This window comes from Polyodon spathula, chromosome 6 (genome assembly GCF_017654505.1).
Source record: "Polyodon spathula isolate WHYD16114869_AA chromosome 6, ASM1765450v1, whole genome shotgun sequence".
In the NCBI taxonomy this organism is placed as follows: Eukaryota; Metazoa; Chordata; class Actinopteri; order Acipenseriformes; family Polyodontidae; genus Polyodon; species Polyodon spathula.
In genome coordinates, this window is record NC_054539.1 from 71,550,622 (window position 1) to 71,578,391 (window position 27,770).

Here is a 27,770-nt window from a genome sequence, read left to right on the forward strand (position 1 = left end):
ATCATCTCATAACTTTTTAAAAGCATTTTGTTTTTTTTTCAAAGCCAACAACCTTCAATTTTACACAAGATTAAATTAGATTGGATCCGTTTACATTGTTCCTGGAAATACCCAGATAAAGTGTTTCCCACTATACCAGAGGGAACACTGCCCAGAAAAAGAGATAAAAACATGTTTAAAAAGGAGTCCTCTTAAAAAATAAAATAAAATAAAAAAAACACCTAGTTTGAACCTCTGTACTACAGTATAGATGATCTGTTTACTTAATTTGATAACATGAAAAATCCATTTGTGACAATTTCCTTGTTTTTAATAGTTTACAGCTAACTGCTGCTAATACTCGCATAAGGAGGCAAGAAAATTACATTTTCAAGTCTGGTTTAAGTTAAGGAAGCAAAACCCTACCTTAAATAGGGGAGTGGTCCCCTTTAATCATTGTTTATAACAGTTAATAAACTGAGCAACTGACCCAGTTCTGCATTTGCACAATGGTCTTCAGAAAATGCAAAACTTTTAACAAATAAAAAATTCATTTTATCAGTGTAAAGACCCCTACCTATGTTACAATTATTTCTGCTTGAATCCTGACATTACCATGTTATGCAAAAGTAAATGCGGAGTGGTCATAGCTCATACATGTGCTTAAAACCAAAGCAGTATATCTGTTTTGAACGGATACGTTTCATTTGACCCATATATTTAAAAAAAAAAAAAAAAAAAAGACAAATCCAGCCTTTCTTGACGTCAGGCTTTCCACAATCCGTGAGAACACGAACAGGAAGTGACGCGGTCGAAAGGTTTTATGGCTGTGTGAGGAAGGATGTAGCAGATCTGGAGGAAGCAGGGCTCCATACATCTCAACTGACCCTCATTCAAAGGGACTGCTTTTTAACGTAACGAGGTGGCCCACGTCACCTTTTATTAACACTGTAAATGATGGTAACCACGTTTTGATTCTTCTGTATGCTTCTGTAGTTTAAGCACAGATCCCACTGTCTCGTTGATGCGCTCCTGTTCTCAGCCCCCCTAGGTGTCAGTCAGCTGGATAATTTGAAGAAACTGAGCACCTGCTATAAAACTTCCCGATTTCAGCCATTCGAGAGATTGGGTTTTGTCGTCGGTGGGAACCCGAGTTCGTCTAGAGTGGTTGCACGCACAGCCAGCAGGAGCAGAGAAGGAATTAGACTTGTTTGTGTTGGTGGTGGGTTGGGAGAAAAATGAATGAAACAGCCGCCGACATTCAGAGCGAGGCTACTGCTGTGCTGCTTGTCTCCCTCCGTGTGTGTGTGTTTAAATGTTTCATACTTAGTATTTTTAAAAGTCATTGAGGATTTTGGAGGAGTACTGGAGAAGGGGAGTTTTTAAAGTATTGGTTTTATTGTTGTTTTTAGTAAGCCCCGTCTCCGCAATCGTACTGATTAGCACTGCACCGTGTTCTTTAATTGTAATTAACTATGCATTGTTTTTATTGAACAGGGTAGACCCCATGGCGTGACTGTACTCTAGACATGTCCTATTTGTTAAATAGAGTTAACCACCTGCATTTAATAAAACGATGTTCGCTACTTTGCATATTGTCGTGGTATTAGTTTATTTCCTTCTACTATTCTGCCTGGCCGATCCAACCCCGATCTAAAAGAAAAAAGTGCCCCTCCCGGATGTACATGAAATCCAAATGCTTGTTAAGCCCAGCTAAAGATACCTCCCTCTTATGTATTTAATAGAACACAATTTAGGCTAGACAAAAGAAAGCTGAAATAGTTTGTTTTTATTTTTTGTCTCTTGTTTTTAAGATGCGAATTCCATAAGGTTATAGTGGTCCATATTTAAATATTTTAAAAACTTAATATCTCCATTACCGATGTAATGTATAACCCTCTATTGCTGCAAGAGCTAATTGGAGCGTGCTTATTTGGCACACATTGTAAAGTAGTGACAGAGAGGTTTTAAGCAATGTAAACAAACTAAACTGTCATTCACTGAGAGCCGAGAAGGGTAACCAGTGGTAACCAGTGAAGAATATATAATTATTATATAATATATTATATAAGATTATTATATCTATATATTATATATATATATATATATAGATCTATTCAGGTAAGTGCTACACCAGCCACTCATTCAAATAGCAAAACTTAGCTGCAATCCAAGTTATGGTTAACCGTCGATTTAAAAATACCTTGCAGTCGGATTTGAATCACATGCTATCCCCTGACAGCAAGTGGTGCTAAATACAGCGGTTAAACAATGTTGCAGCGTGCATTTCTTTGCAACACAAGAGAAATCTCCAACATCAACGTTTGCAACACAGATGCTACATGTAATTAAAATAAACAATGGCTCATGGAATTCCACGTGGGAGACGCAGAAACAATCCCCTTATTGGGCAAATCGTGCAGTACAGCCAGGCTACCGCTGCCCAGGCACAGTTGGAAAAATACGGTTTGCTGTCTTAGTATTTGCAGACACAGCACATCGATTTCATTCACTTGTATCACAAATACTGTACTTTAATTCGGCCTTGTCTGACTGAAAGAGCACAGACTGCCACTCATGTAGCCTTAACGGCAATGCACTGTATAACTGCAATAAACCCTAACGTTTTGAAGCACATCAACAAACATTGTAGGACACGGAATCTGTGTGTTCATTTATTTTTTCCGATTCCCAAACTAATGATAAAGCAATCCGATTCATTCAAATAACGACCAGTATTGCTCATTTATATTCGTTTTTGTTCCATCAAAACAAATATATTTGTTTTCCGAATCTAAAGAAATCTTGGTAATTAGGTATGCTGCTAGTTTTCCCTAAAATAAAAATAAAGCGTCTTACCTGAAGTGCGGCTGGTTAATTCATATCCCCTTTGCGTGCCTCTCTAAAAGCAGACTCTTTTTTTCTTCGTTTTATATTATGAATATATGTGTGTGTTAAGATTGGATGATGTTAAAAATTACGTTCCCTCTGATTATTCTTCTCTGTCGCTGAGCTTACCACAGATGATGGCGCAGCTTCAGCAAATTCATAATGAACTAACGGGACCAGCCCAGCGATAGACAACGCCTACAACCAATTGAAGGGTGAAGAGGACTCTCACAAGCCAATCGTCTTCCATTGCTGGAAACAGGGGCGGGAGAGTGAGTGGTGAATAGGTTAGGTAGCGTCTCCGTTGACCTGGGCTGATGGTATGGAGCGGCAGGAGTTGCTTTGTGAATGTGCGCAGGTTAGAGCTGTGGTTTATATGGTATTGAAAGTATGGTGGCAGAAAGAGGTAGGCGTGATGCGTAAACTGGGGTGTTATGGTGCAGTGTTTTGTGAAAGAATAATAATAATTCTAATTCTGTATGCGCTGTTTAATAGAGCTATATAAAGTGTCTTTGCTTTCGGTGTTGTGGTTTGCTGCACAACAAGATAGGACAAACACAATTTGGGACGTCTGTCTAGGGCTAGACTTGCTTAGCAGCAACACTACATCAATTTCCCATTCACACCTGTGTTGACATGGGGCGGATATTACCAGGCCACAGCAGGGATCGATCTGCTGCTGTGTTTTACAGCGCTGGTGTGCCTTAAAAGGGATCGGGCTAGTGATGTTACATTTCTGCCATCACCAGTGTAAATCGTGAGCTGCACCAGGTGGCATGACCAGATGCTGAGTGTGCTGTCATCGTCAGCACTCGTTGTTAACACAGAACCCGTGCTTCACTTTCTAGATCATTTTACCTTACTTCAATGTCTTTGAGACCGCGTGAAAAATCAGTAATTTCTATTCTGCAGCCCAGTATATTTATATCCCACCTTGAAAGGACTGACTGTTTTATCTAATTTTGCTGTTCTCAAATAACATTTCAGATTATTGGTACCCTCTACTGAATGTAACTCGCAGTGTAATTCAAACCATTTGTCATTGCTGTTAATTTCATCAAAGAAGCATGATAAGGTGAGGTGTAATAACAACTCATAGACAGTGTAACATGTAGCTTTCATGTGTCTTTTTTTATAATCGAAAGGGAAACAACTCAAAGTTGTATAAGCACGGGTATAAGAAGGACTAAAAAGCAGCGTCAATTAATTTATCATGGGCTACTTTTATTATTATTTGTGATAAACTCAATAAATAACTTCATTTTTAAGCATGTCTGTTATTTACCTATGACAAAACAACATTGTTCTTATTTTTAGTGAAATCTGCAAAAAATGGATACACATTTAACTATTGATTGAAATACTGTACATGTAATAAATTAGAAAGAAAAAAATATGAATTCTCTCAAAATAATTTCAGTGGTATGGCTTCTTCCAAATTACAGAATATCCTGTATACTGTTACTACATGATAAAATACTAATGTTTTAAGAATTCAAGTATATTATTAACATGTAAGAAACTCTACATTTTCTCAGTATTCAGTTTCATGTTTAATATCATTATTTTATTTATTGGAAATTGTCACAAGGGGCAACTGCTTATTCTGCCCCCCTACTGTCGTTTAGGAAATTGAAAATCTCTATACAAAACCAGTGCTTGAGGGGGAAACATATTACAGCTGCACCCCCTTGTGGCCGTACAGAATAGAATATTAAACAGGAAGGAAGTCACACAAGTGTAGTCCAGGTTTCCAGTTGGGATTCACACACGGGTATCAGGGGTGCAAAACCCCACAGGCAAACGTCTGCATCCACATCCATATATAAAATAACAGCAACATCAAAAAGCCCATAGGCAAGATTGAAAGACCGAAACACAGCATTGATAGATGTCCTGTAGTATAGAAATGTAGGATGGAATGATTGCAGACTGCTTGGCCCAGGATCTTGTCTGCTTCTGGTCTGGCAGGCGTCGTCCTCAATTGATGTGCAACTGTCAACGCCGGTGAGAGGTTAACTAAGGCGGGCTGGTGGAGGACCATTTACCCCAAGAAGGGAGATGCAAGGAGGAGGCAGGGGAGGAAGACTTTCAGAACATTATGTAAAAGGTAGGCTTAGTTGTCAATAATAATAATAATAATATACACTTTGGATGAATAAATAATAACATTAACAGTCCCCCTGTAGTTTTGGTTATACATTTTGGGTGGCCTTTGTTTTTGCGCTGTGCCTCAGAGCTCTCTTGGTTTTATATTCCTGTTCATCCCAGAGGGGGTTATTGCGGTGTTGGCCACAAGGCTGATGTCACCGCACCTGTTGTGTTTTTGCCTTCACAATGAGATGCTGCATTGCCTTGGAAGATGACCAAATGCTGCAGTAGTGAATCACTCCTGCAGTCACTCACAGAAGAGTTAGTGTTGTGGGGTGGAGATGTTTTGGTGCCAATAGGATTGGGATCTGTAAAAGATGTAGACTGTCATGTGTGGGAAGCATCACAACAGCAGCGGTCTGGCCATTGAGGGCTATTTTCAATGAAGACATTTTATCTAATCAATTGATATCTTAAAATGTATTGTCATCAACATTCCATCCTAATGTTTTCAGTCAACTCATTAACAAAAACTCACCAAGGAAAAAAGTGAGCAATGATGTGATCGAGAGTAACAGCCTTTCAAATGCTGGTATCACTTTAAAAGAAAAAGCCCTACATGTATTTGTGGATGTTAGTTAAATATGTTGTAGCCAATACATTAATTCCACAAATCTTACCAGTTGTGCACTTAGATTTGTGTTACCAACAAGAAAATAAAAATGTCAAAAGTAAGTTAATTCCTGTGAAATTCTTATTATTCACAAAACAATGACTGCAGTTATTGCAGAATTTACACTATAAAGAATTCAGATTTAAATCAAGCATTGCACTTGAAATGACATCAGGCCTTTTTTATTATATATTTATTGCTGAAACTTTCGCTTGAGGCTTGGAACTGTAACACCTTACAATGCAGCTCGGACTGCGTTACAAAGAGAATGTGTTTATACATTCAACAGTATACCTGATAGTTACAGATGGACTCTTAAAGGTATAGATCTTCTATTTGAAAATCCCTTTTCCTATCCTTTATTAGTTGGTGCTCCGTTTCCATGTACTGTAAACCGTAACCCTTAATCAATGTGTAGTTGAATGTTTCAAATGGATTTTTTTATTTCACTCTGAAGTTACAACACTATAGACCAGCCCTCTCCTCCACGATGGTCCACTGAAGGGTATTTAAGACCCTGTTGTGATGACTTGGTGTGTGTGCACAAGTCAATCCTAGTGTATTTCAAAGAAAACTCCCATGTGCTTACCACCTTGTGTTGCTACTATTATCATTTAAAGACTTTTAAAGACATACACAATCTTTACAATGAACAGCTGCCTCTGCCTTGACCTACAGGTTTTGGAGTAATACTGATATCTACTGTACCTTTCCATACTATGTATCCATTTACTGTAAAATATCATGCAAAAAACCCCCCAAAAAACAGTAGTATACAGTACTTAGAAATACTTCAGATACAGTGGAATATAGAATATATGTTGAGAATTGATGGAATTTCAATGAAGTGTGCTTAAAGCTCCATTTGTGTAATAAGTAAGTCACCATAAGTAAACAAATCACCAGAGATTTGTGTTGCTAGTCAATCACAATGATTGGTTGGTCTACATAGATAATTACAGGTACATAAATACAGTAGTTACATATATGTGTGTGAATGTGTATAGATAGATAGATAGATAGATAGATAGATACACATACACTACCGGTCAAAAGTTTTAGAACACCTCCATTTTTCCAGATTTTATTGAAATTTACGCATATTAATGTCTCAGTGTACTCTGAAATTAAAGCATAGAACAAATAAACAATTGGAGATAAAAAAAGAAATCATGGAATCGTTTTGTTTAACAAAATTTAATCTAAATTTTTGACTCATGAAAGTAGCCACCTTTTGCAGATATAACAGCCGAACACACTCGTGGCATTCTTTCTATAATGGAAATCAAATATTGTTTGTAAAGTTCTTCCCAACACTGTTGCAGAAGTTTCCACAAATGTGTTGCACTTGTAGGTTGCTTTGCTTTCACCCTTCTGTCCAGTTCATCCCAAACCAGCTCGATGGGGTTTAAGTCTGGAGACTGTGCTGGCCATTCCATGATTTGAAGCCTACCGTCTTGTTCTTTTCTTCTGAGGTAGTTCTGACATAGCCTGGAGGTATGTTTTAGGTCATTATCTTGCTGTAGGATGAACACCTGACCAACTAGGCATATACCAGAGGGTATTGCATGGCGCTGCAAAATGCTGTGGTAGCTGTTTTGGTTCAAGGTGCCACTCGCTCTGTGCAAGTCGCTGACTCTGGATCCAGCAAAAGAGCCCCAGACCATCACGCTTCCCCCTCCATGTTTGACAGTTGGTGTCACATACTGAGGAACCATCCTTTCGCCTACTCGACGGCGTACAAAAACCCTGCGTGATGAATCAAAGATTTCAAATTTTGATTCTTCGGTCCATAAGACCTTCTTCCAGTCTTCAGTAGTCCACTGGCAGTGCTTCATGGCCCAGGCAAGCCTCATTTTCTTATTTTGCCATCTTAGCAATGACTTTCTTACTGCCACTCGACCTGTCAAACCTGCAGCTCGAAGTCTTCTCTTCACAATTGAAACTCAGACTTGCTTACTTCGACCAGTGTTAAGCTGTGCTTGAAGCTGTGGTCCTGTGAGCCACCTATCACACAAGTTTTTGACTCTCAGAAACTTGTCTTCTGATTCTGTTATGACTTTGGGTCTGTCAGACCTCTTCCTGTCAGAGTTTCCTCCAGTTTCCAAGTGCCTTTTGATGGTGTAGGAAACTGTACTCACTGACACCTTGGCTTTCTTTGCAATTTCTCTAAAGGAAAGACCTACACTTTTAAGGGTTATAATGGTCTGTCTGTCTTCCTTTGTTAATTGCCTTTTTCTCACCATTATGATAGCAATATACTACTTCCTGCAGTACAATACTGTCCAAATAATGCTTAAGAGGGTGTAGTAATGCAGTCTCTTCCAACACTGCTTTTATACAGACAGAGGGTTTGTAAGTAATCAACAAAAGTTGGGACACCTGTAGGAATTGTTAGCATCAACTTTCAAGGCTTAATTTACTTCCATTGCTGCAGAACAGCTGTAAGTTGTTAACCCATTACTTGTTCCCTGAAAAAGGCCTTTTTGTATAACTCTGAAATGTACATTATTTTTCAGTTTTTGGTAACCTAAACTTTTTTTTTTTAACCTCTGGCAGTTTACCGCTTACCTTTGTACCATTTCAGGTTATTCACTGGACTTGAACTGCTTAAATTTCAATAAAAACTGGAAAAATGGGGGTGTTCTAAAACTTTTGACCAGTAGTGTGTGTGTGTGTGTGTGTGTATGTATATATATATATATATATATATTCGTGTAATGTGTATTATTTGCCTTTTCAAAGTGTGGCTTTAATTGGTGTATCAAAAGATGCTGATAATGGGGAACACAAACTTCAAACAACTTTAAAAGAAAACAATTCACCACCCCCATGTTTTTGTTTTTTATGATGTGTCAACTGTTGCTGTAAGAGAGAGAGTTATGGATTTTGGAGCAAGTAAGGAATGAATTCATGCATAATGAAACAGCCAGCTCATTGTAAACCACAGAAAGGTACATTTATTACAATATGACAGCCATAATAGAACAGATGTTTCCTGCACTGCATAGCCTGTGCAGTAACCATCTAGTAAAGCTGAAGATAAACTCTGTATGCATCAGATTAATTCATGTTATGTTACTTTAATTATTGTTGCACTTGTCGACAGGAATAAGCACACCAAAAGACATGCCATCTCTGACAGAGGTGTTATATATAGAAGTGTATGGAGCACCATCATTTTGAAAAAAGCTTGCTTGAAATTTAGATGTACAGGAACTTCCAATAAAAAAGAGTAATTGGCAGAGATAATTACTGCAGAGGGGTGCAGCTGTTGCTTGGGTTTTCTGTTTGCCGGCTGTATTCTCTGCCAGTTGGTGTCTTACTTTCTTGCAGCCAGTGATTCATGCATAATCCTGATCTGTGCCAAGTCACAGAATCCACAGTTATATGGGTCAAGGGTTGGAAAACATCTGTCAGCTATCATGTTGTACAGATGTAAATGAGCCCAGTAATAACAATATAAATCTTGCTGATCCTCTCAGCCAATCAGGTTCTGAGTAGAGTGGTCATCATCCTATGGTAGACTCCCTCTAAAATCTAACAGGACTTTAGAAGCCTGTTTGGTTTATAATGGCAAAACATCCTTTGTCATTACCTGGTATATAATTAACCCTTTCTTTCGTTAATTGCCCTTGGCTTTAGGACACTTGCAGTTGCTGCAGTCAATAATTTGTCAGTGGCCGCTGTGCCGACATTAATGCTTACTGCAAACCCACCATCAAAAAAGCAGCATGAAGAAAATGTACCACTACACGACCATTTCAGCACAATTCAAATGCACCACTACACGACCATTTCAGCACAATTCAAATGCACCACTACACGACCATTTCAGCACAATTCAAATGCACCACTACACGACCATTTCAGCACAATTCAAATGCACCACTACACGACCATTTCAGCACAATTCAAATGCACCACTACACGACCATTTCAGCACAATTCAAATGCACCACTACACGACCATTTCAGCACAATTCAAATGCACCACTACACGACCATTTCAGCACAATTCAAATGCACCACTACACGACCATTTCAGCACAATTCAAATGCACCACTACACGACCATTTCAGCACAATTCAAATGCACCACTACACGACCATTTCAGCACAATTCAAATGCACCACTACACGACCATTTCAGCACAATTCAAGTGTACCACTACACGACCATTTCAGCACAATTCAAGTGTACCACTACACGACCATTTCAGCACAATTCAAATGTACCACTACACGACCATTTCAGCACAATTCAAGTGTACCACTACACGACCATTTCAGCACAATTCAAGTGTACCACTACACGACCATTTCAGCACAATTCAAGTGTACCACTACACGACCATTTCAGCACAATTCAAGTGTACCACTACACGACCATTTCAGCACAATTCAAGTGTACCACTACACGACCATTTCAGCACAATTCAAATGTACCACTACACGACCATTTCAGCACAATTCAAATGTACCACTACACGACTATTTCAGCAAGACGATTCCATTGGTCCGTCTCTTCTTCGTCCGTGAATGGCAGATGGGGCTTGGATTGGAATTGTGGTGCACTTGCAGAGTGCCAGCGCAAATCCTAATGGTGCCTGAATGCTGACACCTGACTATATGACTCACCTTTCATAAGAATTGAATTAACAAGTGCTACCTTAAAGAAAAAAAAAAGTCTGGGAACTGACCATTTTGATTGTCTGACAGTTATCAAAATATCTGCAAACTAAAAAATACTATAAAACCAATGCAAGCTATCTAGTAGAAGGGTTAATTACAAAACAGACTTACTTACCTTAAGCTTAGCTGTGGTTTGACAGGTACTAAAGCTATAAAAAAAAACATACTTAAACGCTTCACTCTGTGAACCTAGCACTTCCTCAAGAAGTGATAACTAAGGCTTTAAAATCAACTTGGTTTTTACACCTTTTAGCGGAAAAGGTTTGTGAAACTTAAATATTTTCTTTATTTTATTATGAGGACAGAATTGACTTCTTACGACTCATTTAAAGGATTGCCAGACTGAAAATGGATTTTGCCTGGCCTAAAGTTGTTTGCTTTATTCAAAAGTATTTTTAGCCTTTTCATTTTATTCATGACAGAACAATAAACCAGTTGATTGCAGCGAATACAGCAGCACTTCAATTTTTGCATGAGGAAGTTGGATAGGACACACAAAGGTTGGAAGCTTTAAATACCTTTTTGTTTATTCTCTTCCATTTCCCCCCTCACACCAAGTCTGCTGTCCTTATCCTTATTTATTTTAAAGAAATCACTTGACGAGATGACCTTTGAACTTTACTCCACCTTATCCATGTTGTTGCGTGTTGGTGGGGCATTCCATCATGACAACAAACCAGCGAAATGGTGTCCATGACTAAACACATGGAGTATAAGTGCAAATTGCACTTGCTAATTTATGTCTTAAAACTATTTTTACGATTGGTTCATTGGAATCATATTCTTTTTGAGGTTAGTGATATAATAGGATATGCATGGACCGCAGACACATCAAGCATACAGTTTACCAACTTATTATCAATGTTGGGCACGTTACTGAAAAAAAGTTATTTATTACTCATTACTTTAGAAAAAACAAATATAATGTCATCACTTATTACTTAAGAAAAAAGTAGCGAGTTATATTATTACTTGCTATATTTATTTCTCTTGTCTTGTCCTCCAAAACAGTTGATGTGACTATTGTTTACTATTTAACTATGTCTGGCAATTAATTTATTAAATGTGTCAAACAGGTTTTACGTTCTTTTGGTAGTATAACAAACAACTCTTAATGTACTGGAAATAGCAAATAGTAAATTGTAATCATTACAATACATGCAACTTTGGGGAAGTCATAAGGAGTGAAAAAAAAACTGAAGTTAAATAAAGGCTTTTTATGAGAGAATAGCGAGCATTAGTTGGAAAAAAAATGTGTTTGATAAATGACTTAACGTATTGTAATAGATAAACAGAGTTTGTATGATTTTGTTGGGAGACTCTCGATATAGAGGCGTGATCTGCTTCTGTCGCTGATCCTAGTGGCGTGTCACATTGACATGCAGGAATCCATATGCTGCACCCCTGCCCTGTTGATGATGGGCAAAAAAGCCTCTTGATTTAATATTTTCAAAAGTTATCTATGCATTGGTTATACTGTAGTATTTTTTATATGCAATGCAATTTGAGTTCTTCAAAGCATACATTCAGTCAAACTATTTTAAACCCAAATTGTCCTTATTGTATTGCATCAGAAGTAGGTTACTGAAGAAGAAGCTGTTTATGTACCTGTCGGGATCTCGGCTAACCCTGGCTGAGCACACGCATGCAATGAGAGCTGTTGTGTTCAGGGTTTTCATGTGTTCAAAGAAAACAGCAGTTACATCTTTAAGGACTGTCATAAGCCAAGGTGGTATTGTTTTTGGTTTATCATGTTGACTGAAAATACAATAAAGAGCAGTTCATGTTTACGGTATCTGAACTGAAATGTATTTCCAATGTAGGTGTGTGGGAGGGTGGTGGGTAATTCACTGACACACGAGACAGAACAGTTGTACTTGGAACACCGCCCAGGTGCCCAGTTTTATTTTCAGCAATTTCACTGTTTTACCCGCAGAGGGCACTGTTGTCCGTGGGCTGCCTATCAACAATGATAAACAGCACCGTGGAAATACCAAAGTTGGTAAGTTGAATAAACTGCGGGCGCACTCGCAGGTGCTCAAAATAATATAGAGAACAGAAGGCGAAAAGAACAAGGGAAAATAAAACAGTAATAAAACTACAAATAAAAGGTGCTGCACTCGGCAGCGTTATCCCGGTCGCCACTACCCGCACGACCCGGATCGCTGTCCTACTCTGGCGGCTCCCTGCCTACTCTAAACAATAGTTCGGGGTCTGCCCAAGGGTTCCCCACTGTCACTCTCTGGCTTGTTCGCTGTTCCCAGCTGGTCTGTCCGTCCTTGACCAGCGCTTCCGCACACACAGCGCGTCTACAAAGGCAGACCTGAGGAAACAGAAGAGCGTTATTTTATAGGACCAACAATCTCCCAAGACGCTCCTCTCAGCCATTCAGAGAGGGGGAAAGTCCACACACCCACTTTCCCACCTCCCCGTGTCACTGCTATGACTCGCAGGCGGTTGTTGGGCGACTGCCACCCTCTTCCTGCAGCCCGTGAACACGCCAGCAGAGTCAGCACAGATCTCTCCCTGTTACAAGGTGTATAACAGAAAATGTAACGAGACAAGCTAGTTTATTTCTTGCAAAAAGTAACTGCAATATTATTACTCCCATCAAGAATCAAATTACTAGTTATGGTATTGACAAAAATAATATATTACAGTAGCACATTACTGAAGTAATGAGTTACCCCAACTCTGCTTTATTATATAAGCAATAAACCAGCAGAAGATGCTTTTCTAAAACAAATGTCAACATATACAATGTCATATATCATTCTGCGGTTTAGTCAAATCAGACTGAGAAAGAATTGCCTCAAGAAAATGTTGATTTACCTGACACGTGGCTTGTGCTCAATGGACAGACAGGTATGACCAAAAGTTTTGCATCACCCTATAGAATTAACACATTTTGCTTCATAAAGCTTCATAAAACATATTGCATTACATAGCGCTTTGTAGTTTTCCATTTACTGGTACTTAACGAAAACCTGCCAATGTGACATTCCGAAATGTAACATTAAATTCTGCACTGCTATTATGGCTTTTGCGATATCTGTTTTGTAGTTTATTTGATTACATGATGTTAAATAAAAGATCTAAATTATGTTCATATAGTTTTATTTTTTATGTCTCAATCCTATAATTCTAGGTGATGTAAAACTTTTGGCCACAGCTGTACACAGAGCACATTTGGAACACAGTATTGTACACATACACACACACACACACACACACATCTTTTGACAGCTGCTTTTAAAAGGTATATTAAAGTTCCAGAAAAGGCTTGGCTTTTACTTGCCACTACCTATACTTACAGACCATGTAAGTATCGATACAACCATGGCTCCTGGAAGCAACAACCAAGGGGATTTCAAATACATTCTGTAGTGTAGTTTAGATAAATTAAGAGTAACCTGTGATTTGACTAGTTCACATTAGAATGCACACACACTGTTGAAAGTTCTAGTTCTCTTATAGTATATGGAACCGCATAGTCTCATATGAAATGCATATCATATTCATTACCATTGTGTCAGGCTCTGTTTTCTAATTAGTGTCTCGAAAACCCCCAAGGCCTAGTTTGGTCCATTTCAGAAAGCTTTCAGTAAAACATATATTGGTATTATTAGGTGAATTAGGACTATGATAAAATTATTTTCTAAGGTCCATTCCACAATATTATCTACTAAAATATGCATACCCATGTGATTTCTATAGTTTTCCTTAGTATACTAGAGTTAATTAAGATTTCAGAATGGGGGAAACATGGTTTCCTAACCTGTTCAAATATTTTGTAAAGCTTCTCAAAGTGCCAGTCCATGTATCCAGATGTGCATGGTCTACTCTGTGCACCCACAGGTTGCTGCTGAAACATTTGATCACTTCACAATTGAATATGTCTAAGTTAATAACGACCTTATTGTAAACAGAACAGAGTTATTAACCGTTTACATACTGTTTCAATATAAAATGTTAATTGTCGTGTTCTGTATCGATATGATAGCACAATTTGTGTTTGCACTTAGTTTGAACTTATAACCTTTGTGGTAACATGGCTGGGTACAACGTTGTAGGTGCCAGGAGACAGCACTCTGGAGACTTTGCTTTTGCAGTTCCAACACGATTTTATTCACAAATTATACAACACAAAATAAACAACAAAAAGCCTATTTTCACTAACTACACAATTTGTTTTTGGATGTTGTTTGATATTCTATTGTATATTGTAGTATTGTGTAGAATATTTATTTTAAATAATGGATGGAAGAATGCTATAACTAAACAAATTGAGTGCCTTTATTCAATTGAGCCAGTAAAACACAGATATAATGACATGTTTTATTAGGAATAATACTTACTGTATTAATTGAATTACTGAAGTTGTGCAATGCCAGCCACCTTGTCATGTGTTCTGTAAACAGCTCAACTACACAATGTATACTGGGTACAATTCCATTGACAGTTGAAATTGGTTTTCGTTTGCTCGGGCCGGAGCCTGGGTTGTGTTTCTCTGCTTGCACAGCAGAGTGTTCTTGAACATTCTGCTGAATGCATCCCATGTTATCAGATAAGTATGTAACCACTGGAGGAGCCTGGGGTGCAGGCTGTGTGCTAGTGGCTATAAATTTAAAATGAAAAGGGTGCTCGTTTGTAATTCTCTATACTGTAGAGGGCTACCCAATCCGTATGATGGCATTGTAAGCTATGAACATTTCTATTGAATAAAAATACTCTGAGACGCAATTAACAAGAGACGTAGTGCATTTTTCCACACCTACACTGTCTTGATAAAGATTTTGGATGAAGGTTGCCCTGGAGTATAAATTGTATGAGTCTGAGCTGTAGTGCCTGAGATGATATCATACTACATTATGTAGTTCTTAATTCATATTTGCAATTAGAACCATTACGAATTATATAAACCGCAAAAAAAAAGGTAAGGGACAGTACAATAATACAAAAAAAAATACTAACCAGAGGTAACAAAAGCATATGACTCCTGTCCAAAAAGGTGATAAAAACACTTGGAGGGCAATTTTGTGAATATGGTATCTGTTCTTGTTGCCTAAGGCAACAGGCTTGTTTGAGCTTTAGCTTCCACACGAATAAAATGTGCATGGCACAGACTGAATGTACATTAAGCCCCCATGAATACTTAAGTAAAAGATTATAAAGTTGTGGGATTCTTTTTAAGTAGTTACTGCAAGGAACATATTCTGTAACAATGGCTTGAAGATAATTGGAACCACTCTGTCTGGGGAAACCCCCACAAGTATGTAAACTTCAGGATTTACTACCAATCTTCAAAACACACAGACTGAACACATTTGTAAACAAAAGCTCTGATTCTAAACACAGCTAATGGTCTATTCATTCTCCTGCAGACCATGCAGAGACAATTAACGGACCATTCATTTTCAAATAATGACAGTTTTTGTATTTATTTATACAATAAATTAACTCATTGAGGCCGAGATCTCATTTATAAGGGGATCCTGTCACACAGACACAATCATACATAAAACAACACAATTAATATTAACAACAAATAAACAATGTGGACTAAAAAATCATTCATCCTCTGCTGGTGGGGGGAAGCGATACCAGCAGGCATTCATCCTCTGCTGGTGGAAAGGGAACAACTCCCTCTCAGGCTTTTGATCCCCGTGGTCCCTCCGTCTGGGCGCTGGATTCTCGTGGTCCCCCCGTCTGGGCGCTGGAGACCCTGCTACCTGGGCGGCTGTTCTGTTTATAGCCCCCTCCAGGTAGCAGAGGACCAGCTCCACACCTTCCTCCAGGGAGTTTGGGGTGTGTTCCCTCTCATACACCTCCCATCACTCCCTGTCCATCAGCCACAGGACCCGGATGGCTATGGGCATGGACTGGGCCTCCAGCCCAGCATTGTCCTGGATCCAGTCCCTCAGCCTGACGGCGTCTTCTGACTTTTTTTTTTTGTCGTTTTTTTTTTAAACAGGAAATTGCGGTTCCTGCTCTGGTCTGCCTCTAGGAGGCGCTGGTAATCCCATGATGACACCACGTGTCACAAAGACAGCTGTAGTGGGGACGTCAGACCAGAAGAAACACACAGTACAGAGAGGAAATGATAAATGGAATGCGCTGCTGCGCAGTTTATTATTGTAAAATAAAACAGGACACGGCACTGGCAGCCAAAACAAAGAGACAAACAAAACGGACTACCACTAAAGGGTGAGCAGATATTTTAACTTTACGTTATTATTTTATTACTTATTACCTCCATCTCCAATCCCGTTCTCCAGTCACCGAACACACAACCCCGAGTGGGTGAAAAAATGCAGCTCTTATGCAGCTGTACCATGACTCGATTGCTAATAAATCATTCAATTGCAGTCGCTGTACAAATGCACGTGAATGAATAAAGTGCAATTCCCTGTGCTCACATATTATTATGTTTTACTTGCACGTGAAGTGCTGTGCAATCCTCGTGCCTAAATACAAATATACATTTTAAACACTCGTGTTACACAGACATGTTTATATCCCGTGTACCAATGACTATACACCAACATTAAAACATATAACAGAAAAGACACACAGGGATGGGCTCTTTGCCACACTGTTACCAAAGCAACCATCTTCTCACTGCAAGGTAGCTCTTACACTGAATGAATTAGCACCCACTTATTTGTAGGAGTTACTCACCCTGTATCTTCCAATTCGCACTCAGAAATCACAAGATGCGAGGCTGCTGGTTATTCTTAGAGTCAACAAAAGCAACATGGGAGGCAGGGCTTTTTCTTGCAGAGCTCCTAAATTATGCAATGCTCTGCCTTCGTTTGTCAGGGAAGCTGGGACCGTTACAGTTTTCAAGTCAAGACTAAAAACACACTTTTATAAAATGGCTTTCTTATCTTAGTGGGTTTAAATGTAACTTTTAAAATACTACAGACTGAGCAGGGCTGCTTTGAGGATAGTACTGTATCTTCTGCAGCTGTGTCAGCAGCCCTTCTTTGGTGCAGGCTTGGGTTTCTGGAATGATGCCTGTTCAAATACTGAGGTGTCTTTGAGGAAACTGTCAGGGTTAAGAAACGAAATGGCCTTTTCTTTACTGTGGAGCAAAATGTGTAATACAATGTTTTCGTATCTTTTTATTTGTAATTCTGTTGGGCTATAAGTAGTTTTGCATTCAATAACTTGCACACCTTACTTCAAATGACTTGCTGTATTAGTATTAACACAACTCAAATGTAACTGCTGCTGAGAAAAATAAATACATTAAAGTCTCATCAGAAAGGCTGCAATTTTGAACAAAGTACATCTGTTTAGAGTGAGCCTTTTTCACCCTCTAGTGGTAGCATTAGGTAACTGAAAGTGCAGCTCACATAATTGCAGGGGACTTCATTAAAATCATTTATAAAATACTGTATTTGTATAAATGTGTATCTTTGGAGACAAAATTGCAGAGTTGATCTATTGACTCATTCTATCGATTCATAGCATCATCACAGGTATGCCAGCACATTTTATTAAACTTGATTTAAAAAAATAGTAATTTCCTATAAGTTGTCTTTCCTGCAGTTTTCCCCAATTTAACCAACCCAGGTCTGAGAGATGGCGTTTACCCAGGCTCCCCCTCACAGGCACCACTGCAATGCTGTGCATTGTGGGTCTTACAACTTTGGTTAGGCGTTAAACAAATTGAATGTTACCAACAAACAGTACATTGCATCATTCTCAAATCAACACGATCTAAAATCTCCTGTTTATGCTGATAATTTCCATGTCTTGTCTTCCGTGTAGGTGTTGTTTACTGTTTGTTTGTTTGATTGTTGACCAGTTAACCTCCTTGCAGACTTTAAAGTAATTTCATGCCACCAATTAATTGAAGGTATTTTCAAATGGCCATATCCCGGTATTTCAGGGTGTTGCTGTTCCAGTGCAGTGCACACATTGTGAACCCCTGAAGAGGATATAGTGAGGACTCTTATGTGCTGATCGTGCCTGTCTGTCTGCCTGTCTGCCTGTTTGCCTGCCTGCCTGCTTGTCTGTCTGCCTGCCTGGTAACATTTTTGCAGAGTAGGAACAGGACATTCCAGTTTGAAAATAACGAGTTAGAAAATTTACCCTTTTTACCAGTACAACATTTCTGCTAGAAACACAGCCCTGTACTTAAAAATGATGGTTGTTACGAGCAAATTGCTGAGATGTGGCCTATGAAATAGGTCTTACCTTAGTAGTATTAAAAAAGCAAATCAATAAATACATACATGTTTTGGTTTAGGCTGTGTTTTCAATTTGGAACTTATTTCTCTTGGTAATGATCATCACAACTGCATTAAAAGCTACCACCCTAACCTCCAAAAAAGTTCTTTTTCTCCAGGTTTGTTCTGTTAAACCAATTGGAGTAGATGACTGTAAATCTTGATGACTGGATCTCAAAGCTTGTAGTCTCATTGCACACCCTTGGTGTTACTCTCACACTCATTGGCTTATTTTCTCACGTACGTATTACAAACGACTTCTATAGCTGGTGCCATACATTTCAGATTTGTAGCTATGTGTTGGATGACGTTGTAGCCTTTATCAAACTATATCATATCAGTTTGTTTAGTGGACAGATGAGCACATTTTATTGTACAGAAGGGACTGCTGTTATCATTACTGGAAAGGAAGTTAACATTACGTTAAATCTGGAACGTCTCAAGTCATCTCCATTACTTTTGGCTATGATCCTTTCTGTATGGCATATAGCCTGGAAACATCTTTCTACCAAAGTAGCTCCTGTTTTAAAGCCCTGTTGTTTGTAGTTGCTGGTGAGCAGAAAGCACTATCATCAAGTAATTGCAGCCTGTTATGAGTTTAATATATTAACTTAGATGAACAACAATGAATTAGTCACCATTATGATTTTCTACTGAGCCAAATACAAGTGCATTGATAAGGGTGCGATTGCTAAAACAAAAAGTTTCTTTCAACTCAAATGTCTCACCTTTTGGTGTGGGTGTTTTCATTTTAGATTCAGTAAAGTCAGAGGTCCGTATGCAGCAGTAGGTAAACTGTACGCCTGAGCATGTATAAGGAAGGACTTTTATGAAAAGAAATATTTTAAGTTTGAATCTGTTTGCTGAGGAAAGGTGTGTTTGGAGAGGAGACAGAGGGGAGCTTTGTGCCCTTCCACATCTAGTACAGATCAGCTCTCTCTCACTCACTCTCACTTCTCTCAGAATTCTCACTGCAGGCACAAATAACATGCTGGGCCTGCTCTGCTATACCCTTCTAGTCACTTTCGCGCAACAGGTAAGATTCGTACTGTTTAATCTCCTTAAATACCTCAAAGTAGGCAACAACTTTTAATAGACAGTTAAGCAGTTTTTATTTCTGGGGTCTATAAAGATGGACTATTGGATTTACAGTGTCATATTTATTTTCTATGCTTTTTAGAATTTAGTATTTCGTTTTTGTGTTTACTGTTGTCAAAAGATGAATATATTCATCTGTTAAAATGTTAATGTGGTATTTGTTAAGACAGCTTATGGGATGGGTGTGAAATTAAAAGTACAATAAGGTCTTTCCAGGAGGATGAGGGGGAGTTTGAAAAATGCGATAATATGGCATTCCCAATCAAAAAAACTTGATTGCAAAACATCTTCTTTACATTTAGGTCAGGTTTGCACAACATTTTCTATGACAGCAGGACAGAATAGCATTATGTTTAAAATATCCAAATAAAATAAGTCTTAAAACTCACAACAGAATGCACCCGAGATTGAATTACTCAAAGCGTGTGTAGTGTTTGAGCAGGAGGGCCTAATTACATTCTATACACCTTTTTTTGTTTGTTGAAGATTTGATTTTTTAGAACATTTCTCATTATTGCTTGTTGTAAAACAACCTGTATTACAGTCTTAACACAGCGTGCAAACTAAATGTCCACTTGCTGTAACCAGATGGGATAGTTTTGTTTCGAGTAACGCAGAAACAGTACTTTGACTTTTCATGAGAGAGAGAGAGAGACTGGGGTCTTATTTCACTGCTGAGGCCAACGTTCACACATCATATTAGTTCAGAGATAGAGCAGTAAAGTACCGTACTCCATAAACTTGACACAGAGGCTTTAGATTTTGATCATAACCTACAGGACCTTTGAAAGATATGAGAAAATGTGTTAGAGCAATTCTCCATACATATCCTGGTATTGTCATAATAAAACTCTCAGCTGTGAGCTAGTGCTACTCATAACCCTGAGAGCTTCATATTTAAGTAAATAGATTGGGCTTAACAAAGTGTATTTTGTTTTTGCTCTGGCAGTGAGTCTGTGAACTGCCTTATGCTCTTTCTTTGAACAGACAGATGACAAGGACCACGTTTATATAGCACACATGCCTTTTTCTACAGTTAAACTAATTTAAAACTTTATGCACATAGCTTATTACTGTCCCCCAGGAACCTAATTTCCTCACAGAATCATTATTAAATATAGCTGAACTATGTAAGGCAGTATTTGTTTGAACAAATGCAATATATTGTAAAATTCCAAAATCTTTTTGTGGGTTGCAAGTAACAGCTACTTAATGGTTTTCGTAGTATCTTTTCTAAAACACGGCTGGTTCAAGGGTGAGACACAGGCACTGCCAATGTAGTGAAGGCACTACAGAGAGCCAGGGTGCAATGTGTTTCAAGTGTGGGATACATCACCGTTCTTCAAAGATTACTGCCACTCTTTCCTGAAGGGAAGTTGGGGGTGAAATTAGACCAGAACCAGTCTTTTCCCCTTGAATGGCACTTAAAGTCATCAGTCTTGAGACTGAAACACATGAAATATCAATGAATTGTGTGGAAACTCCATACAATTACCCCTCTGTCCAAACTTGTCAGATCTGTTTTGGACACTGTGACTGAAACCTGCAATAGGGAGATGCAGCTTTTGTATAAAACAGTATACTTGTCAAGGATACATTGTTGCATAACAGTCATACTAGGCACATCCCCATTCCAGAAAGAGATGTGCTACAGATAGAATGTGCTTCACTCCTTTTATATGTGATTCCAACCAATACTGTTCCTTTACAATAAGCCAGATGGTTCAGCTTGAGAATCTCTCTCTCCTAGCAAGTTTAATTCCCCTGTTTTCCCTTGTGTTAAAAGTGGATGCTTGGCACATTTAAAGCTGCGTGCTGACATCTATTGTGCTGCAGTGTTAGTGTTGCAAATCTGCACATTTGAGTAATGGAAAGCAAGAATCTGTTGACCAGACATTTTTTTTGTTGCTTGGGGACCAGAGGGAAAGTAGCATTGTTTAAGATTCCTATTGGAAGGTGTTGCTTGGAGCAACTTTCCCTTTTTAGCATTAAATCTCCTGATTTCTATTAAATCTCATGTATCTTTCACATACGTCCATGCCTGTTGGAGAATGCATTAGTTAATCCTCCTGTCTTGTTGATTACACCTTGGATAACAGGGGTTTTACCTACCAGTACAGCATTTGAATACTTCTGAATATTATTAATGTAGCATTTGGTATTTATCAGAAATAATCCTGACATATAGGCACGATAAGGCATGTGTCCATCCTAATAATAATTGCAATGGTAAAAAGAACTTGCTCCTGTTCTTAGCTTTGTATTATATCTGTAGTTTTTCTGCAGAGCACAAAGCAATGGTCAGTTAGCTGCACCGAAGGCTGGACCAGGCAGTCCTGAGCGCAGGCAGTTCTGTCACTGGCCCTGCAATTGCCGCAACAAGCCCTTGTGTGCTCCGGGAGCCAGTCTGGTGAGGGATGGCTGCGGATGCTGCAAAATGTGTGCCAAGCAAGTCGGGGAGATCTGCAATGAGGCTGAGGTGTGTGACCCTCACAAGGGGATGTACTGCGACTATTCAACCGATGGGCCTCGCTTTGAAGTTGGTGTGTGCGCCTGTAAGTAACTGGCTCAGAATTTGACTCAAACCGAATAAAACGTTTCTCTTTTTTCATTTTTTTGGCATAACTGTTATGCAGAACTGTCTCCCTTTCAAGGTATTCTCTTGGGCTACAATATTATATACAGTAGCTGGCAAGTAGTGAAAGTGTAAAATGATGGGATGCCTACCATCTTTATCCACCAATGACAAAAAAAATGTGAAGGAGACCCATCCCATTAGTTCTGCCATTCTCGAATACTCTGACATGTTAGGATACAAGTGCTGTGAATACAATAGTGAGCGTATCACGGAACTTCCACATGGAAGCATCTGATGATGCTGTACATAGTAGAACATTAGAAAAGTATTCAGCCCATCCAGTTCCCAATATATCATTGATCTCAGAACCACACTCAAATGGCTCTTTCAATTCCAATGAATCCGCATCAACACCATGGCTTAGCAACCCATTCCATACACATCTTTGTGTCTTTCCTTCCCAAAAACACTCTGACATTCAATTCCATTAGTCTCGTGTCACGCTCCACCTTAACTTTTAGCTTCTTTTAGCTGAGGATCACTACTAGCTCTACATTCCTGAATGCATCTGTGAGGTTCGATACAGTACACAATCAATAGAAAGCCTATTCAGCTCTACTTTGGCCCTCCAATCTGTGTTTGAGGCATACAGCAAGCAGTTTGTCATTTCCACCTGGAAAGAAAACAAACTAAAGCACTGAAAAAAAATGTTGTTTCAGGTTTGTCAAGAGGAAACTACATTTGGCAGTGAAACGCATTATTTGCTTTACATGAGACCACAAAAACACACAAAATGTGAGACCTAAATATTAAATAAACTCGCATTAAGTTAAACAAACCCATAAATGTCAGAATGAACCTTGAGTTCACATCGTGGTCAAATATACCAATAAAGAACATCTTTTGCTCATCATTACTTTCATTCACACATTGGGAGAGGGTAGAACTTCCAGTCAATTTTTGACGCCTAACCTGGCCTGTGGAATTCAGGATTGGAACCAGTCGGCACCCAAAAGTGTCCAAACACGAACCAAGTTTTAAAGTCCTTTATTAACAATATTTTTGCACTGGTAAATGAAAATAACAACAAAACAATCTGTAGTGTTCTAGGTGTGGAATTCATAGAAGCAATTTCTGTTGGGCTCCACACACAGGAAGACGTTGCACTGTATGCACTTGATCCTGCATGTTTTGCTGCAGCCTGGTTATCTGCAGCTTTGAGAAGTGTTGCTCTCTGTTCCCATGACTAGGAGATGTAGTGCCCCTCTGTCTGACGTCTCCATTGTGGAGAGGCTGGGGAGAGTGTGGACAGTCTCACTACCAGTATCGAAGCTCTTCCTCTTCAGGTCTCTGGCAAAGACAACAGCATCTCCCACATAAAGTCGAAAGTCCAACAGATTCATGATGTTCTTCTTCACCACACCAAAGTACTCTCAATCCTGGACATACTGGAACCATGAAATCACAAGGCCATATCAATAAAGTAGAAGTAGACTCTCACGGGCCAGACAATGGATTATTGAACGCTGGGAGCCGGCTTGAACGGGATGAAGTTCCTCATGAGAACTACATGTAATAACTGGATTTTATTTACACTGGATATCTTTTAGTATTTAGAGCAAAATGGCATTCATAACATACACAACATTTTGTGTGCTATTATATCCCTCCAAATAATGCTCAATTCTTTACACTGCTTTTAGTTACTAACAAAGGGTTATGATGTACGCACATTGCTATTGTCTTATAAATAAAATCTGTGTGGAGGAAGCTGGTGACATTGTCAGATAATGTCCCAGTGGATACGTTTTGTAATTTTGCCATGTTTGGGAGAACTTGCTACATGGTACCACAGGTTCATACACAATAAATAAAGTCCATATAGACATGGACTTTAACAAGCTTTGAGAATGTTATCTAATAGTGTTAGAGTTACTCCTGTGAATCTGTGACACCGGACAGTAGTTTGCATTTGTACAGTGTTTTTGCATAGCTGAAGAAAGCTACCTTTTGGAAGGCAGGCTAACTAACTTAACTCTCTTCCCTTTTCTCAGACATGATGGGAGTGGGATGTGAGCTCAGTGGTGTTTTTTATAACAATGGTCAGACATTTCAACCCAGCCCCCTGTACAAATGCACATGCATTGCTGGTGCGATTGGCTGCATGCCCGCCTTCACTCAAGAAACTGCTGCTAAACCAGCACAGCTCAGTGCTGCCAATGATCCAAGGAAGCACCAACAGGGTACAACCTACAGAACAATGCCAGGTGTGTATCTTAAAATATAATCAAGCATTTCTAGACCAGGAATGAGAACTGCAGCAGGGTGAAGCCAGAGTTGCTGCTTACACTAATTACTTTGGCACAAGGAAGCAAGGACTCTTTATTGTACTTGTGTTCAGTTCGTGGAGAAACATGTCACATAATATGATGATCATTATTGCCCACCAAACAAAGTACTTCAATTTGATAGTCACTTTAACTATGCCCCAAATGTTTTTTTAGACTACTTTTGAGACATTATATATCGCAAATGAGATTTCAACTGTAAAGGATTTGCCAAAAATCCATGACATCTCATGTTGTATATATTAGATATGCATAGAACTTATGACAGAATTAAAAAAGTTAAGACATTAAATACACTTTTTAGATTTAATAGTAGTTCATTTTATCTATTTAATAGTAGTTCTGAAGAACAATCTTTGTTTTTGTGATTTGTAAGTATTATGTCATGCGTAGGGTGTGTCTTATTATAACAGAAACAATTCAGCATTTTTCTATCATTTTTTTCTATCATATCACAATATATTAGGTTCAGCAACAGCAGTTTTAATCTAAGCACTATATTCATTCGATTTTAGCATTGCTCTTCTAATAGTAATACTGATAGCTTACAGGGCCCATCCTGTAGCATGGAAAAGGAGCTGCCTGGTCCAGACCACGCCATGGAGCCCCTGCTCAAAGTCCTGCGGAATGGGCATCTCCATCAGGGTGAACAACGACAACAGCAAATGTGAAATGAGGAAAGAGCGCAGGCTGTGCTTCCTGCGGCCCTGTGATAGCTATATACTAAGAAAAGTGAAGGTACAGGAACTGGTGAAACTACTGAGGGCTGGATTCAAGTGCATTTGCATTTAAATCTAAGAAGTACATGGCATTTACAGGTCCAGTATTTGCATTTGAATGCAGTTGTACTCAACCCTGACTATTATACCAGTGCATATTGTGTCATACTAGGCGTCACCCTTGACCCCTCCCTCTCCTACTCTCAGCGCTTCTCTACTCTGGCACTCTCCTATCGCTCCTTCCTCACCGACCAATTCACACAACTGCTAGTTCAGGCCCTGGTACTGTCCTGCCTTGACCACTGCAACTCCCTCCTGGCTGGCCTTCCTGCCTCTGCTACCTGTCCACTCCAGCTCATCCAAAGCTCTACTGCTCGCCTTGTCTTCTCCCTTCCGTTTCTCCCATGCTACCCCGCTGCTCTGCTCTCTGCACTGGGTTCCTATAACACTCTCGACCATGCTGGACTATATAGCACCTACTTGTACCAGTACTTGCATCAGCTTGTAGTTGCTCACATTTTCTGTAATTGCTCTTATTTGAAATAATTCTCTACCAGTTTATCTTACTTACTACGTGTTCTTATTGGACTTTACTCATATAAGCAAAGCATTACTATAAGGTTTAACTGCACTTAGTCGAATTCGCTCTTACTTATAAGTTACTGTATTCTTTATTTTGCTCTTACTTGAATTGATTTTATTGTACTTTCATATTTGCTCTTATCTGTATGATATTCTGTAACGTGATATTTTAGAAGGCAATACTTTGTACTGCGATAACAATTGTAAGTCGCCCAGGAAAAGGGCAACTGCTAATAAATTAATAATAATAATAATAATAATAATAATAATAATAATTTAGTGTGATTAGGATACTTGAATTATACTGCTAATTAAAGGCCGAAGTAATCGCTTTAAACATATGTCCATTGAGTCACAAAAAATATTAGATTGATTTCCTCAATCCATCATTAAGTACACCTTATATTTGTAAGTTACTCTATTTGATCACGACATGCACAGATTTACCAAGGCAAAGTAAACCGCAAAGAAAAAAAAAAAAGCTACAATTTGTTATTTTTTTTTACAACAGGAAATTAAATCTAAAACCAATGGAATGTGTGAAGTATATCACGGGCGTGCTGTAATTTTGTTTGTTTTTTTAGATACCAAAAGGAAAAACTTGCCAGCCAAAGATCCAGCCACAGAAACCAGAGAAGCTAACTCTTTCTGGCTGTACAAGCAATCAAAGCTACAAACTCACATACTGTGGAGTCTGCAGCGACAAGCGCTGCTGTAGCCCCAACAAATCAAGAATGAGTACTGTACAGTTCAATTGCACTGATGGGGGAATTGTTCAGTGGAAGATGATGTGGATCACCTCCTGTGTATGCCATCGGAACTGCCAAAAGCCTGGAGACATGTTCTCTGAACTCAGATTTCTTTAGTTACCGACTATCAACACAGAATGACATACCTGAAAACCCGGCAAGGTGGAGTTAAAGAGATGTTTTCAAATGGTCTTGAAACCGTTCAGGGTTGCGTTTTCTTATTTCCGCAGCACCTACACCGCAAGTTCAGGATTCACATGACAATACAATTGCTATGGGGGGGGGTCGGACGACTGCCTTTTATAATTCTGACCATGATCTGTGCAAATCTATTAAACATAATGCAATGTGCATTCTGAGAAACTATAGACTTTTTCACTGGCACTTGTACAATATGTTTTCATCATAAACGTATACTGTACATGGAGTTATGAAACATTGCAAGCTGATCCAAATTCATTGCTTTACTGTTGCAAATCTTTTGTTACAGGTTCAGACTACAGAATTTTACCACTACAGAGCCACTGCTTTATCTGAGAACTTTAAATAGCATATCTTGGTAGAATCATTACAAGGGATGGGACGGATTGTATTACATTACGACCACACATTATTTAAAAAGGGACAATTAAATAAAGCTTTTTGGTTTTTTGTAGGGTTTTTAAGAAGTAAAACTGCATTTGCTACAACAATTGTGATACAATATTTAGTAGTGAGATTGTTAGGATTAAAATAACATCTATGTAGACTACACGTTTGTGTTATGTACCTTGTACATAAATAACTGAAATGCATTCTCAGCTGAAGAAGGGACTTGCGTGGTAGGGGAAACTTGTGTTTGATTTACATTTTTAATAACGTCTAATAAAGTTTAGAAAAACTTTTCTCTTTCTTCTGTATGTATGTGCAAGTTAAAAATATAAAAGGTTCAAATAAATGCAAGAATACAAACCCTTATGTCATGGGTCCTCACATCTGTCACACTAAAGTTTAGATAACTGCTTATCCAATTTTGATGAAACTAGGATCCAGAATGTGCACATGTACCTGCAGTGCACAGTATGTAGGTCATGGTGATCTCTCACCCTGGTCTATTTAAAATAAAAATACAATTAAAAAAGGGTTCTGA

The 27,770-nt window shown here is 38.8% G+C and overlaps 2 protein-coding genes across 7 annotated transcripts in view; one reads left to right on the forward strand and one right to left on the reverse strand.

Moving 5' to 3' along the window:
* The window catches only part of LOC121317572 (tyrosine-protein kinase Fyn), a 74,426-nt gene extending 71,417 nt beyond the window's left edge, over nt 1-3,009 (reverse strand). For all 4 annotated transcript variants that reach the window (XM_041253653.1, XM_041253654.1, XM_041253648.1 and 1 more), the window contains exon 1: nt 2,839-3,009. The gene's annotated coding sequence lies outside the window, so the exon portion shown is untranslated. The remainder of the gene's footprint in view (nt 1-2,838) is intronic.
* Nucleotides 3,010-3,154: 145 nt separating this feature from the next.
* LOC121317573 (cellular communication network factor 6-like) lies at nt 3,155-27,683 on the forward strand. 3 transcript variants are annotated; one of them, XM_041253656.1, is made up of 6 exons: nt 3,155-3,226; nt 3,856-4,978; nt 21,941-22,220; nt 24,298-24,510; nt 25,136-25,329; nt 26,477-27,681. In XM_041253656.1, exons 3-6 carry the CDS (start codon nt 22,103-22,105, stop codon nt 26,756-26,758), a joined length of 807 nt encoding a protein of 268 aa, XP_041109590.1. In that variant the 5' UTR covers nt 3,155-3,226; nt 3,856-4,978; nt 21,941-22,102; the 3' UTR covers nt 26,759-27,681. The 3 variants fall into 3 exon arrangements, with proteins under 3 accessions (XP_041109590.1, XP_041109591.1, XP_041109589.1); XM_041253657.1 differs by lacking the exons at nt 3,155-3,226; nt 3,856-4,978 and adding an exon at nt 16,501-16,534; XM_041253655.1 differs by lacking the exons at nt 3,155-3,226; nt 3,856-4,978 and adding an exon at nt 19,395-19,603 and having other exon boundaries at nt 26,477-27,683.
* The last annotated feature ends 87 nt before the right edge of the window (nt 27,684-27,770 follow it).